The sequence below is a fragment of the Aedes albopictus genome, chromosome 2, assembly GCF_035046485.1.
Source record: "Aedes albopictus strain Foshan chromosome 2, AalbF5, whole genome shotgun sequence".
Lineage (NCBI taxonomy): Eukaryota > Metazoa > Arthropoda > Insecta > Diptera > Culicidae > Aedes > Aedes albopictus.
Genome location: NC_085137.1, coordinates 209977828 through 209990445, shown reverse-complemented (window position 1 = coordinate 209990445; position 12618 = coordinate 209977828). Strand labels below are relative to the sequence as shown.

Here is a 12618-nt window from a genome sequence, read left to right as displayed (position 1 = left end):
CGAGCTGAGTCGATTGGTATATGTGATTTGACCCTCCGGGCCTTCTATCAAAAAGTCATTTTTGGAGTGAACATATAGCCTTTCCAGTACACTTAGTGTACGAGAAAGGCAAAACGCGGGTGAAACATCGCCCGGAATTGTTGGTGCTGCTGCATTTTGCTTCGGGGCACGCTCAGCCAATAAAACACAAGCGCCCACATGACAGACCACTGACTGTAGTGTGGTATCGTCGTGGGAAATGCCAGTGATGAGCTGTTGTCGGTTGGAATTCGTCGGCGTGCTCAGGGATGGTGTAGGGGAACAAAGTTCAAAATGCCAAGTGGGGTAAAAATGCTCAACTCACAAAATCCTTTCTAAATGGGATACGATTATTACTATAAGTAGATGGTGTCAAGGTATGTTTGCATAAAACATCCTTCTAGAAGCCAGGCAGGCAAACCCACGGAAAATCATTTGATTTCCCAATAAAGATGGGCAACTTCTCGTTTTTCTTGCATGCAATTTAAGTTTTCTGGTCATTTTTGTTATCAGCCAAGTGTCTCCAAGGAGATTGAGGAACGCATGGTGGCGCATGGTCGTTGATGCCTACACTATCCATTGAAGTATGACGACCATCGTTTACTGGGTAGGGGGTATTTAAAGTGTGACATTTCATGTATTGAGTATGTAAATAAACTTTTCGTAGTCCTTTCGTGTGGTGTGAGAGAGACTCAACTGAAATATAGTTTTATTAATACGAATTCTGTTTAACATCTGATAATTACCTACAAATTAGTTTAACAACTCAGTTGAGATTTCGCCTACGAATCCCGCAGAACCGTGTGAGGTTATGGAACTATCTGTAGAACGAACAACTTAGTAAAATGTATTTCAATTTCTGGTTCAAAACTCATCAAATACCTACGTATTACTTAATCAAATGGGCAAACGTATTCGCTTCCACCGCTTAATAGTAATTTCCAATATTAATCAAAATTAAATAGAATTTAGGGAACAGAGCATTGGAGAAACATATGCGGTGGTATGTAATCAGTCACAAAGGTAGCAAACTTACGACTCCTGCCTAGCATTATTATCTTCAGAACCTTAGCTAACAGAATCTAGTACATCTAATCACTAAAAGCAATTATTATGACTACAATTATCATGAAGCAATATAATTTTGGGCACGAGTTCAACATATGGTTACTTTCACCGAATGACAATCAATTTTCTCCTCTCATCTTGACTGCTACCAAAACGTCATCGCAATAGAGAGGTGTCAATGCAGAGTGCGGTGGCGACGTACCGTCGCGGTCCCAATAACCGTCACACCCCGGCCCGTAATGCCACCTGGCTAGGTGGTCTTACCTTCCTCCAATATGTCAAGCAAGGCTACCTTTATAGCTGGACGCCTTACTACACCGCATTCAGTTTGCACATCTACTTTGCGGACCTGACCATCCGGCGACGAATATGCTCGCAGGATACGACCGCGTTGCCATCCATTTCGCACCGACTCATCCACGATGATCACAAGATCTCCTTCCTTCAACGGCCGTACATCCGAAAACCTCTTGGTCCTCCTAGCGATCGTGGGCAGATAAGACTTAATCCACTGCTTCCAGAACTGGTATGTTAAGTGCAACATCAATTTCCAATTCGTTCTTAGCGCAGTAGACTCTTCAACTGGGATCCTTGGTTCAGCATTCACCCCACTGGAGCTCATCATTAAAAAATGATTTGGCGTAAGGACCGGTTCTTCAGGTGACTCTAGCAGTACGAAGGTTAAAGGATGCGAATTCACTATCATTTCCACTTCTGTTAATAACGTTACGAAGCTCTCGTCGTCCAGTCGCTTTCTATGCGAAAGTACCTTGAACCCTTCCTTTATTGACCGAACTTTCCGTTCCCACACTCCGCCCATGTGTGGGGCCGACGGTGGGTTGAAAATCCATTCCGTGTCAACATTTGTAAATGTTCCAGCAATCTTACGGTTGATAGCGTTCATCTCTTCCGACAATTCCTTGGCAGCTCCACGAAAGTTGGTACCGTTGTCGCTGTATATCTTTTGTGGCGCACCACGCCTAGATACGAACCGCCGAATAGCCATTTTGCATGACTCCGCAGTCAACATGTGCACCACTTCCAAATGCAAGGCTCTTACAGTCAAACACGTGAAGAGTGCGACCCAGCGTTTGATGTTGGAGCGGCCTCTCTTCACAATCATAGGTCCAAAATAATCAAGGCCCACAAACGTAAAAGGACGAACGTAAGGCCTTACCCTTGGCGGAGGTAGTGGTGCCATCTTGGGGGCCGCTGGTTTAGCACGATACACGCGGCACCATTGACATCGGTTGATTGCCCTTTTTACTGCTGATCGCATCTTGGGGATGTGATACTTCAATCGTAGTTCGTTAAGGACAGTTTCCGTATTGGCATGTCCGTAACGTTGGTGGAAATGGCTGATTAGCAGATTCGTGACGTGGTGTTCCTTTGGAATGATGATCGGTCTACGAAAGTCATAGGCAAAGTAGGCCGCCTCAGGATCAATTCGACTATCCATCCTAAGGACTCCTTTGTCATCTAAGAACGGTGAAAGCTTGAATATCGGGCTGGATTTCTCAAGCTTATTTTGATTATTTTGTGCACGCTGACTATTTGCTCGAAGGGTGACAATCTCGTCAGAAAAGCATTCCATCTGTACCATTCGCCACAGACCGTTTTCTGCAGCCATGTAATCCTCCTGGGTCAGCATTGTAGTTGGCGCCGACGTGCGGTCACGATGTTGGCATCGATGGACAAAATGATACAGCATCGCAACTCTTCGCAGTAGACCTCGGAAAGTGGAGAAGTTCTCAAACTTCACTACCGAACTGCCCGCAATCTCGTGGTAGCTGAATACTGTTCTCAATTCTTCTTGAGCCTCGCTTGGATCCGGGGTTTCTGTTGACCCACAGGTTGCTGAATTGAATAGGAACTCAGGAGCAGTGAACCATTCGCTGCAAGGATCAAGTGATGGTCCACACTTTCCCCATTTCGTGCCTTTATCCGCCACATTCAACTGGGTTGATATCCATCTCCACTCTGACAGTTGACTTGACTCCAGGATTTCTGCAACCCGAAATGATACATATTGTCGGTACTTCCGCGGATCTGATTGTAGCCACGATATGACACATTTGGAATCGGTTAGAAAAGTTCGTTTAGAAACCGGCAAAGTGTGACTTTCGGTTATAGTTTTTGCCATTCGTACTCCCATAACAGCAGCGTTTAACTCGTTTCGAGGGATAGAGTGCGGCTTCAAAGGAGTAACTTTCGATTTCGCAGACACCAGTGCACACCTCGTAACTCCTCGGTCGTTAATGCGAAAATAAGCAACGCAACAATAAGCAACTTCGCTTGCATCGGTGAATACTATGAGCTCAACTGATTCAAGACTTTCCGGGGCATAGCCAGGAAAGTAGCACCTCGTAATACGCACATTAGTCAATTCTGTTGACAACTTGATCCATCGCTGCCAATTGGCGAAGTCTCTGGGGATGATTTTATCGTCCCATCCGACTCCAGACCGCCAGATATCTTGAATTAAGAGTTTGCCGTGGATGGTGTATGTCGCAACGAATCCTAGTGGATCAAAAACACTCATTACCACTCGGAGTACGTCACGCTTCGTTGGTATTATTTCCCCAGATAACAGATGCTGAAGATCGCCGCGAACTTGAAGGTTGAAGATGAATACATCTGCTTCGGGGATCCACGTTATTCCCAGAACACGTTCTGACGTCGTAGTTTTTTCTACTAAAAACTTTTTCACCGATTCGGGATTTCCTTCTCCGACCCATCTCAGAACATCCACAGAGTTTGATTGCCAGTTCCGGATTTCGAAGCATGCTCTGCTGAACACCTCGCGAACATCAATCACCAACCGAGCTGCTTGTTCCGCTGTATCCCGACTGTCCAAAAAATCATCCACATACGTGTTCTCAATAATCGCTTGGGCGGCTTCTGGGAACGTATTCAGATATTCCTTTGCGTTCACGTTCTTCGCATATTGAGCCGAGCAAGGGGAGCACGCGGCTCCAAAGGTAGCGACATCCATTACATAAGTAGTCGGAGGACTCGCTGGATCTGCCCGATATAAGAACCTCTGCGCTTGGCGATCTTCCTTCCTTATTTGAAGCTGATGGAACATTTGCTTGACGTCACCAGCGACGGCATATTCTCGCTGTCGGAATCTGCAAATAACCGCAGGGAGGGACACCAGAAGGTCTGGTCCCTTGAGCAACGCGGAATTCAGCGAAATGTCTCCAACTTTTGCAGCAGCGTCCCAGACAACCCTTACCTTATCCGGCTTGCGTGGGTTGCGAACGATTCCTAACGGCAAATACCAAACGCGCCTTGGGTCTGCGCTCCGTAACTCGTCTTCCGTGGCAATATGCGCGTATTCCCATTCCAGGTACTCCTGCAGTTGATTATCCACAATTTTCTTCAATCCGGGATCATTCCTCAATCGACGCTCCAAACACTTCATCCGGCGCTCCGCCATTGGGAAGCTATTTGGGAATTCCACATTGTCGCTTCTCCATAGCAGACCAGTTTCGAACCTGCCAGTCGCCGTTCGTACAGTGCCACAATGGTCCGAATCCACGTTTTAGCAGGAAAAAAATCCGTATCTCTGTTTTCGTTAATTTAAGGCGTTTGGTGTCTTCAGAGAAGTTGTTGGAGTTTGTTTGCTGCATCTTTTCAAAAAATTTTGATTAGGGTGGTCCGCGTCATTACTCAAATCTGGAATAGAACTTTTTAATTTAAAGTCATACGCGATCGAGTTCTTCAGCAAAGTTGTAGGCAATGCTATTTCAAGCAACTTTGCCGAATACGCCATTTATCTAGCTCTTAATTTGAACAAAGTAGGTCAATTTTAAGTTTTGACTTAGGGTGAGTCACCCAAAAACGGTTTTTTGCAATAACTTTTTTATTTGATTTTTTTCGAAATTTCGAAAAGCCAAATTTGGAGCAAAAATTACAAGAACGTTATTTTTTAAATTGGAATAAATCGACTCCAAAAATCGCATTAAAAAAATCGAAAAACTACATAAAACTCATACAATTTTAAAGATGGAGTTAAAATGTCTTCGGAAAAAATGTGGGTTTTTACCATACCTGAAAGTTTCCCATACATGACTTTTTTGTAAAACGTGAAATAAAAGCTTGAAATTGATAATTTGTTTTTAAAGATTATAATCGTTCTGATTTCCTAGAAAAACATAGCATGTACCCCTAAGAATGAAATTATCAATTTCAAGCTTTTGTTTCACGTTTTGCAAAAAACTCGTGTATGGAAAACTTGTGAGCATGGTGAAAACCTACATTTTTCCAAAGACAGTTTGACTCTATCATTAAAATTGTATGAGTAATATGTAGTTTTTTAAATTTTTAAGAAGATTTTTGGAGTCGATTTATTTCAATTTAAAAAATAACGTTCTCGTAATTTTTGCTCCAAATTTGGCTTTATATGTGACCTTCCAAATGCCGCTTAAAGAACTTTTTTTATTTTACCAGCTTTATGAGCTATAAGCATTTTAAAACATCGTTGTTTTTAAGTCAAAATTGCCCATAACATTTGAATGACAAGACCTAGCAACATGCAATGTTCAGAACAAATGTGCGTCATTTCTTGCTCTTTAAATGCTCCGAAGCTCACATCTTCGAAAAAAATCAAATAAAAAAGTTATTGCGAAAAACCCGTTTTTGGGTGGCTCACCCTAAATCAAAACTTAAAATTGACCTACTATGTTCAAATTAAGAGCTAGGTAAATGGCGTATTCGGCAAAGTTGCTCGAAATAGCATTGCCTACAACTTTGCTGAAGAACTCGAACGCGTATGACTTAAAATTTAAAAGTTCTATTCCAGATATGAGTTAAGACGAGGACCACCCTAATCAACAATTTTTGGAAAAAATGCAGCAAACAAATGCAAACAACTTCTCTGAAGACACCAAACGCCTAAAGTTAACGAAAACAGAGATACGGATTTTTTTCCTGCTAAAACGGGGATTCGGACCATTGTGGATTGGCAGGCGCTTGGAACTCAGCGTCTCTCTCTCTCTCTTCTTGGCGTAACGTCCTCAGTGGGACAAATCCTGCTTCTCAGCTTAGTGTTCAATGAGCACTTCCACAGTTTTTAACTGAGAGCTTCCTCTGCCAATGACCATTTTGCATGTGTATATCGTGTGGCAGGCACGAAGATACTCTATGCCCAAGGAAGTCAAGGAAATTTCCTTTACGAAAAGATCCTGGACCGACCGGGAATCGAACCCGTCACCCTCAGCATGGTCATGCTGAATACCCGTGCGTTTACCGCCTCGGCTATATGGGCCTCGGCTATATGGGAACTCAGCGTGCGCCAATGGAATTGCAGAAAGCGTTGGCTCCAGTATGCCCGATGGTTTCTTCGGGGGAAGCATGTGCCTTGGCAATCCGAGAGGCGTGTTGAATGCGTTGAGCTTTTCCTGCTGACATTGGTCCACCTGTTGCTGCTGTTGACTATCCACTCTTGTGTCCGGAGGATGCACCTTGGGTACAGCTCCAGTACCGCTAACTGGTGTAGACGTGTGCACACCTGCCGGTGGTCGTTCAAACCCGTCTGAATGCTGCAGACCTTGTTTAACATCTTTCGTGGATTCAACCCAAGCATTAACATCACGTTGGCGATTGTGACTACGACTGACACCGCTTTTGATACTGCCACCTCCAGTCTGCTCAGCTTCCGCTTCGGGGTCTAGGCTATGCTTTTCCATCAAAAAACGGCGCTCCCTCTCAGCTTTCTGGAGCTCAATCTTGTCTTCCAATGCCTTTAGCTCTTGTAACTGTTTAAGCCTTAGTCGCGCACTAGATGTTGACCTCACTGACGATACGGAACCCGCGACGAAGCCACAGAACGTTGAGCAATTATTGCATCGCCAAGGACCGTCGAAGCCATCTGGTAATCCGGCACAGATGCAGTGCCACAAAGCGCAGCACTTGTTACACGTCACTATCGTCTGGTTGGAATCCGTTTTTCTACAGCCGGTACAGCTGTGTGTAGCCACCGTTGTGGAAAGGGCATCACGGCCAATGGGATTCGTGCTACTCATCGTAATTTTTGAGTTTGTAAATAAACTTTTCGTAGTCCTTTCGTGTGGTGTGAGAGAGACTCAACTGAAATATAGTTTTATTAATACGAATTCTGTTTAACATCTGATAATAACCTACAAATTAGTTTAACAACTCAGTTGAGATTATTATCTTCAGAACCTTAGCCAACAGAATCTAGTACATCTAATCACTAAAAGCAATTATTATGACTACAATCATCATGAAGCAATATAATTTTGGGCACGAGTTCAACATATGGTTACTTTCACCGAATGACAATCAATTTTCTCCTCTCATCTTGACTGCTACCAAAACGTCATCGCAATAGAGAGGTGTCAATGCAGAGTGCGGTGGCGACGTACCGTCGCGGTCCCAATAACCGTCACAGAGTATACGAAAAAAGCGGGACAGAGGGGGGGAAACCAGACACGAATGCCACATAAGTGGTAAAGTGTCTTTAATAAATATTAATAATAATAAGAGGGGGGAAAGGAGTTGGAAATGCCCAAAAAATTGGCATCTTACCCTTGGCAGGTGGCCGTTTTGTACCACTTCCGGTAATCAACATTCGTTTTAAGCTCACGTCCTTCAGACGCCCATGGGTAACATTTTTCCCATTGGTTCATTATTATGCATTCCATAGCATTTGGTCTGAACTTATTATTGAACCCAATTTTTCACCGCTTCCGTGCAAACAATTGATGGGATTGAGGTGGATACAAAACATTCCAGCGTGCGTGTGTGCGATATTTCCAAGAAAATTGAAGTATTCGTCTTAAAAAAAATGGACGCTTGCCGGAGCAGGACCCACTTTAAAGTAACACAAAGTTTCACATCAATATAAGTAGAGCTACTAATGAGGCACACCCTACTGGTAACGCAAAGGCGCGGCGCCATGGCGGATAGAGCCTTCAAGCGCGAACCCAATCACGACTGACCGAAGTCGAAAACAACAATCCAGGAGGAGAAGTTTTCGGTGGGAATATAAAATAATAAAAGTGTATTCCGCCAAGTGCAGCGATAAATAATTGCCCATACATGTGTAATAATCAGTCTGGTTAATGCGTGTGTGAACAGCGCATTACTTCGGATTCAGTGACTTTGGGGCGCGGTGGGATTCATCAGGTTTGGTTTGATAAGCGGCGGCGAGCAGGCTGCATTAATGTGCAGTCGGGCAAGGAGGGTCCTTTGTTCTCAACCGGCTAATGGGATTGATTCCGCATTGATTGGCATTCATTATTTCATTAGCTAAAGAGGACGATTCAGAAATAATGCTAATGCAAAATATCGAGATATGATACCAAAGTAATGCAACAGAAATTAATTTTAAGGGTCGTTTTGAATTGATTTTTTATACATTTTTAAAAGTTTTGTGAATATCCATTTTTTATTTTCATATTTGTTTGAACTGAAAGATCCACGTAGTTTCCACACGTAGCATTTATAAAAGAAAATGACAAGCTTCCCGGAGAAGTGATTTTTGGCCATTATGTTGCGTTCAATAGTTATCAATGTTATATCATGTATGTAGGTGATGGATTACGAAAGATGATACTAGCAATTTGCATGGATATTTTATAATAGTGATCGCTCAGAAGCTCCTACAGTCTGACATGTCACTTTCTCCCAACTGCCAGCAGTTCTCCCGTTTCCTAGATCCTATTTCAATAGGTACGGCTCATTTTTCTTCAACTGTTGAGTGACGTGGAAATCGATTAAATCCTGTTATCTACCGCACTAACGTAGTCTTACCTTCCACCGCCCGCCTTAACCCCTCGTACTAACGTTCCCACCATCATCTATGTGTTCGTTAAAACACAGCTTCCACCTTTCAGTCTTTGAAAGTTCCTTCGTCAGTACACTCCCGCACTTATCCCTGTACATTTTGGCCTGTGCACGTACTCGACATACGTTAAGGATGGATTGAGCTTCTAATAGAACATCCTTATTTCTTAAGAAATGACACAGCAGTTCTATCGGGTGGCATCCTCATCTCCAAGAATAGGAAGATGCGCTGCTTCTCTTCTTTTTTTTTTCTATCGGTGCACTTTCTGTTTGTTTCTATTATACAAATTGATCAAACAAAATTTGTGGCGTACCGGCTTACTATCATTCCGGCAGTTTTCTTCCACGTACCCTACGTTGCTCTCGAAAGCTTCGTTATAGAATTGTTTGACTGTACATAGGTGCTCTAACCTCTACCCTCGTCTGGAAACTCCGCCTTGACATTACCGGTAGGGACATCAGTTGGCTTCAGTTGTACTATCTAAATCGTACAGAGGTGGCATTCGGTACTGTACATTTTTCATTATGGAAAGTTTCGTGCGCATTTTGACCATCACTAGGAAGTGGTTAGAATCGATGTTACATTCTTATCAGCTGCTTTGTCGGTTTTAAACTGGTGAATGACATCCTTAACTTCATTCGGCGTTAGAAATGGATCATATCCGTTCTCTGATGGACTACCCAGATAACCAGGATTTGTATAGGAATGCACGCATTAAATCGTATAAAGTACTATTCTAAGTAAATGTTGCAAATATTGTGTTATTTTTTTTTTAACTTATTGCGATATACCTGATAGATACATACATACATTTATTTGTTCAACATCATTAAGACAAGACATAATCAACAATAGTACGCCACAATACTCAGTTTGTGGCTGCCGCTCTCCATCCTCGGTCGCGCCCAATGCTCGCCAAGTCACGCTCCACCTGGTCCGCCCATCGTGCTCTCTGCGCTTTACGCCTGCTTGTGCCAACCGGATCAGTTGCAAACACCAGCTTTGCTGGGTTGTTGTCCGGCATTCTTGCAACATGCCCTGCCCACCGTATCCTTTCGGCTTTGGCCACCTTCTGGATGCTGGGTTCGCCGTAAAGTGCAGCGTGCTCGTGTTTCATCCTCCTCCGCCACACACCGTTCTCCTGCACATCGCCGAAGATCGTCCTTAGCACGCGTCGCTCGAAAACTCCGAGTGCTTGCAGGTCCTCCTCAAGCATGGTCCATGTCTCGTGCCCGTAGAGGATCACCGGTCTTATTAGCGTTTTGTACATGGTGCATTTGGTGCGTGGGTGAATCTTTTTCGACCGCAGTTTCTTCTGGCGCCCGTAGTAGGCCCGACTTCCGTTGATGATGCGGCCTCCGAATTTCACGGCTCACGTTGTTGTCAGCTGTCAGTAAGGATCCGAGGTAGACGAATTCCTCCACCACCTCGAAAGTATCCCCGTCTATCGTAACATTACTACCCAGAAGGATCCGGTCGTGTTCGGTTCTGCCTACCAACATGTACTTTGTTTTTGAGGCATTCACCACCAGTACGGCGTTTGCTGCTTCGCGTTTCAGGCGGGTGTACAGCTCTGCCACCGTTCCAAATGTTCTAGCGATAATGTCCATGTCGTCCGCAAAGCACACAAATTGACCGGATTTTGTGAAAATCGTTCCCCGGCTGTTGAGCCCGGCTCGTCGCATCACACCTTCCAGACCGATGTTGAAGAGTAGGCATGAGAGTCCGTCACCTTGTCGCAGTCCCCGACGAGATTCGAATGAACCGGATAGTTCACCCGAAACCCTTACGCAGTTTTGCACACCGTCCATCGTTGCTTTAATCAGTCTAGTCATGCAGCTTCCCAGGAAAGCCGTTTTCGTCCATGATTCTCCATAGCTCTGCGCGGTCGATACTGTCGTATGCGGCTTTGAAGTCGATGAACAGGTGATGCGCTGGGACCTGGTACTCACGGCATTTCTGGAGGATTTGCCGTACGGTAAAGATCTGGTCCGTTGTCGACCGGCCGTCGATGAAGCCAGCCTGATAACTTCCCACGAACTCATTCGTTTTAGGTGACAGACGACGGAAGATGATCTGGGATAGCACTTTGTAGGCAGCATTCAAAATAGTGATCACTTTGAAGTTCTCTCATTCCAAATAGTCGCCTTTCTTGTGGATGGGGCAGATTACCCCTTTCGATTACCTCACGTCCTTAAGTCAAGAGACCCCCGTCCTTATCCCTGCATATTTCGGCTCGCGGGACGGGGTCTCCAGTTAGCCTAATGGTTAAGGCTATCGATCGCCAATCCGGAGACAGCGGGTTCGATTCCTGTTCCGTTTGGGAAAATTTTCTCGACTCCCTGCGCATTGTGTATTATTGTACTTGCCTCACAATATACAAATTCATGCAATGGCAGGCAAAGGAAGCCCTTCAATTAATAACTGTGGAAGTGCTCAAAGAACACTAAGTTGAAGCGAGGCAGGCCGAGTCCAAGTGGGGACGTAGATCCATAAAGAAGAAGAAGGCACGAAGCCGTTGCGGAATGCGTTGAGCTTCTGGTAGAACTTCCGTATTTCTTGGGAACGGCACAGCAGTTTAATTTCTCCGCACTCTGCTTCTTTCAGGCAGTGCTGTTTCTCTTGAAATAGTCAGGCTTGCTATTTCCGCTTCTGTTTGTAACGTTCCACGTTTTGTAGGGTCCCTTGCTGCAGCATTACCGCCCACGCTGCATTCTTCTCCTCCAAAATCGGTCTACACTCTTCGTCGAACCATTCATTCTGTCGATTCCGTTACACGTACCCGATGGTGGTCTCGGCAGCCGGTACCATACATTGTTTATAACGGAGAGTTTTGGGCGCAGTTTGACCATCACTAGGTTGTGATCGGAGTCGATATTGGCGCCACGATAGGTTCTGTCGTCGATAATGTCGGAAAAGTGCCGTCCGTCAATCAAAACGTGGTCGATTTGCGATTCCGTCTGCTGTGGTAATATCCAGGAATAACGATAATGAAGGCTGTGTTGGAAAAATGTGCTACGTATGGCCATATTTTTGGAGGCGACAAAATCAATGAGTGACAATGACAACTTCTGATTCCTTACTTTTTTTCATCGAAGAATAATCTGGAGTGTAGACCATGCAAATGTTGGTGTTTCAGTTAGAAAGTTTTCATTGAAGTTCTGCTTGGGTTTCTCGAATTTTAATATCAAATTTTGTTAATTACTTCGAAGTTTCAAAATACATGTGAAGGTTTGCAGGCTTATCTCGAACACTTTTTTGGGGCATTCCTTAAATTTAAGATGTTCTCATAGGATATTGAAATCTAAATCTCAGCAATATTAATTAGTTTCGACTATACTCTATGTATGATCCAGTGAGCAATTTTCCGAAAAATTTTCACCGACTGCAGTGGGAATCAAACCCACCACATTCCTTTAAACTTGAAGCTCAATTAAAAACAATGTTTTTGTTAAAAAATAATTAATATTAACTTGTTTGTATTTTGTATAAAGCTATAGAATATTTGTCATTCATAAGTTATTAATTATATTTAAGGCAATGTTTACGAACAAAAAGAAAACGTACTTAAAAACTTTTAACTTTTCCATTTATTTTGGGAATATATGTTAAAAAAAACATTTTTTTTTCGGATGTCCACGTGGACATTGGGGGAGGGGGGTAGGGGTAAATGAAAAGTCCACGCTTGTCCACGGGGAGGGGGGAGGGGGTCAAAA

General features: G+C 43.9%; 1 protein-coding gene across 1 annotated transcript; it reads right to left on the bottom strand.

The window, feature by feature from the left end:
• Positions 1–1336: 1336 nt before the first annotated feature.
• On the bottom strand, positions 1337–2737 carry LOC134286339 (uncharacterized). The gene has a single exon (XM_062847945.1). It carries the CDS (start codon positions 2735–2737, stop codon positions 1337–1339), a length of 1401 nt encoding a protein of 466 aa, XP_062703929.1.
• Positions 2738–12618: the final 9881 nt, after the last annotated feature.

Excerpts from the sequence above, each read along its gene's own strand:
- LOC134286339 (XM_062847945.1), bottom strand. The coding sequence starts at position 2,737 with ATGCTGACCCAGGAGGATTACATGGCTGCAGAAAACGGTCTGTGGCGA.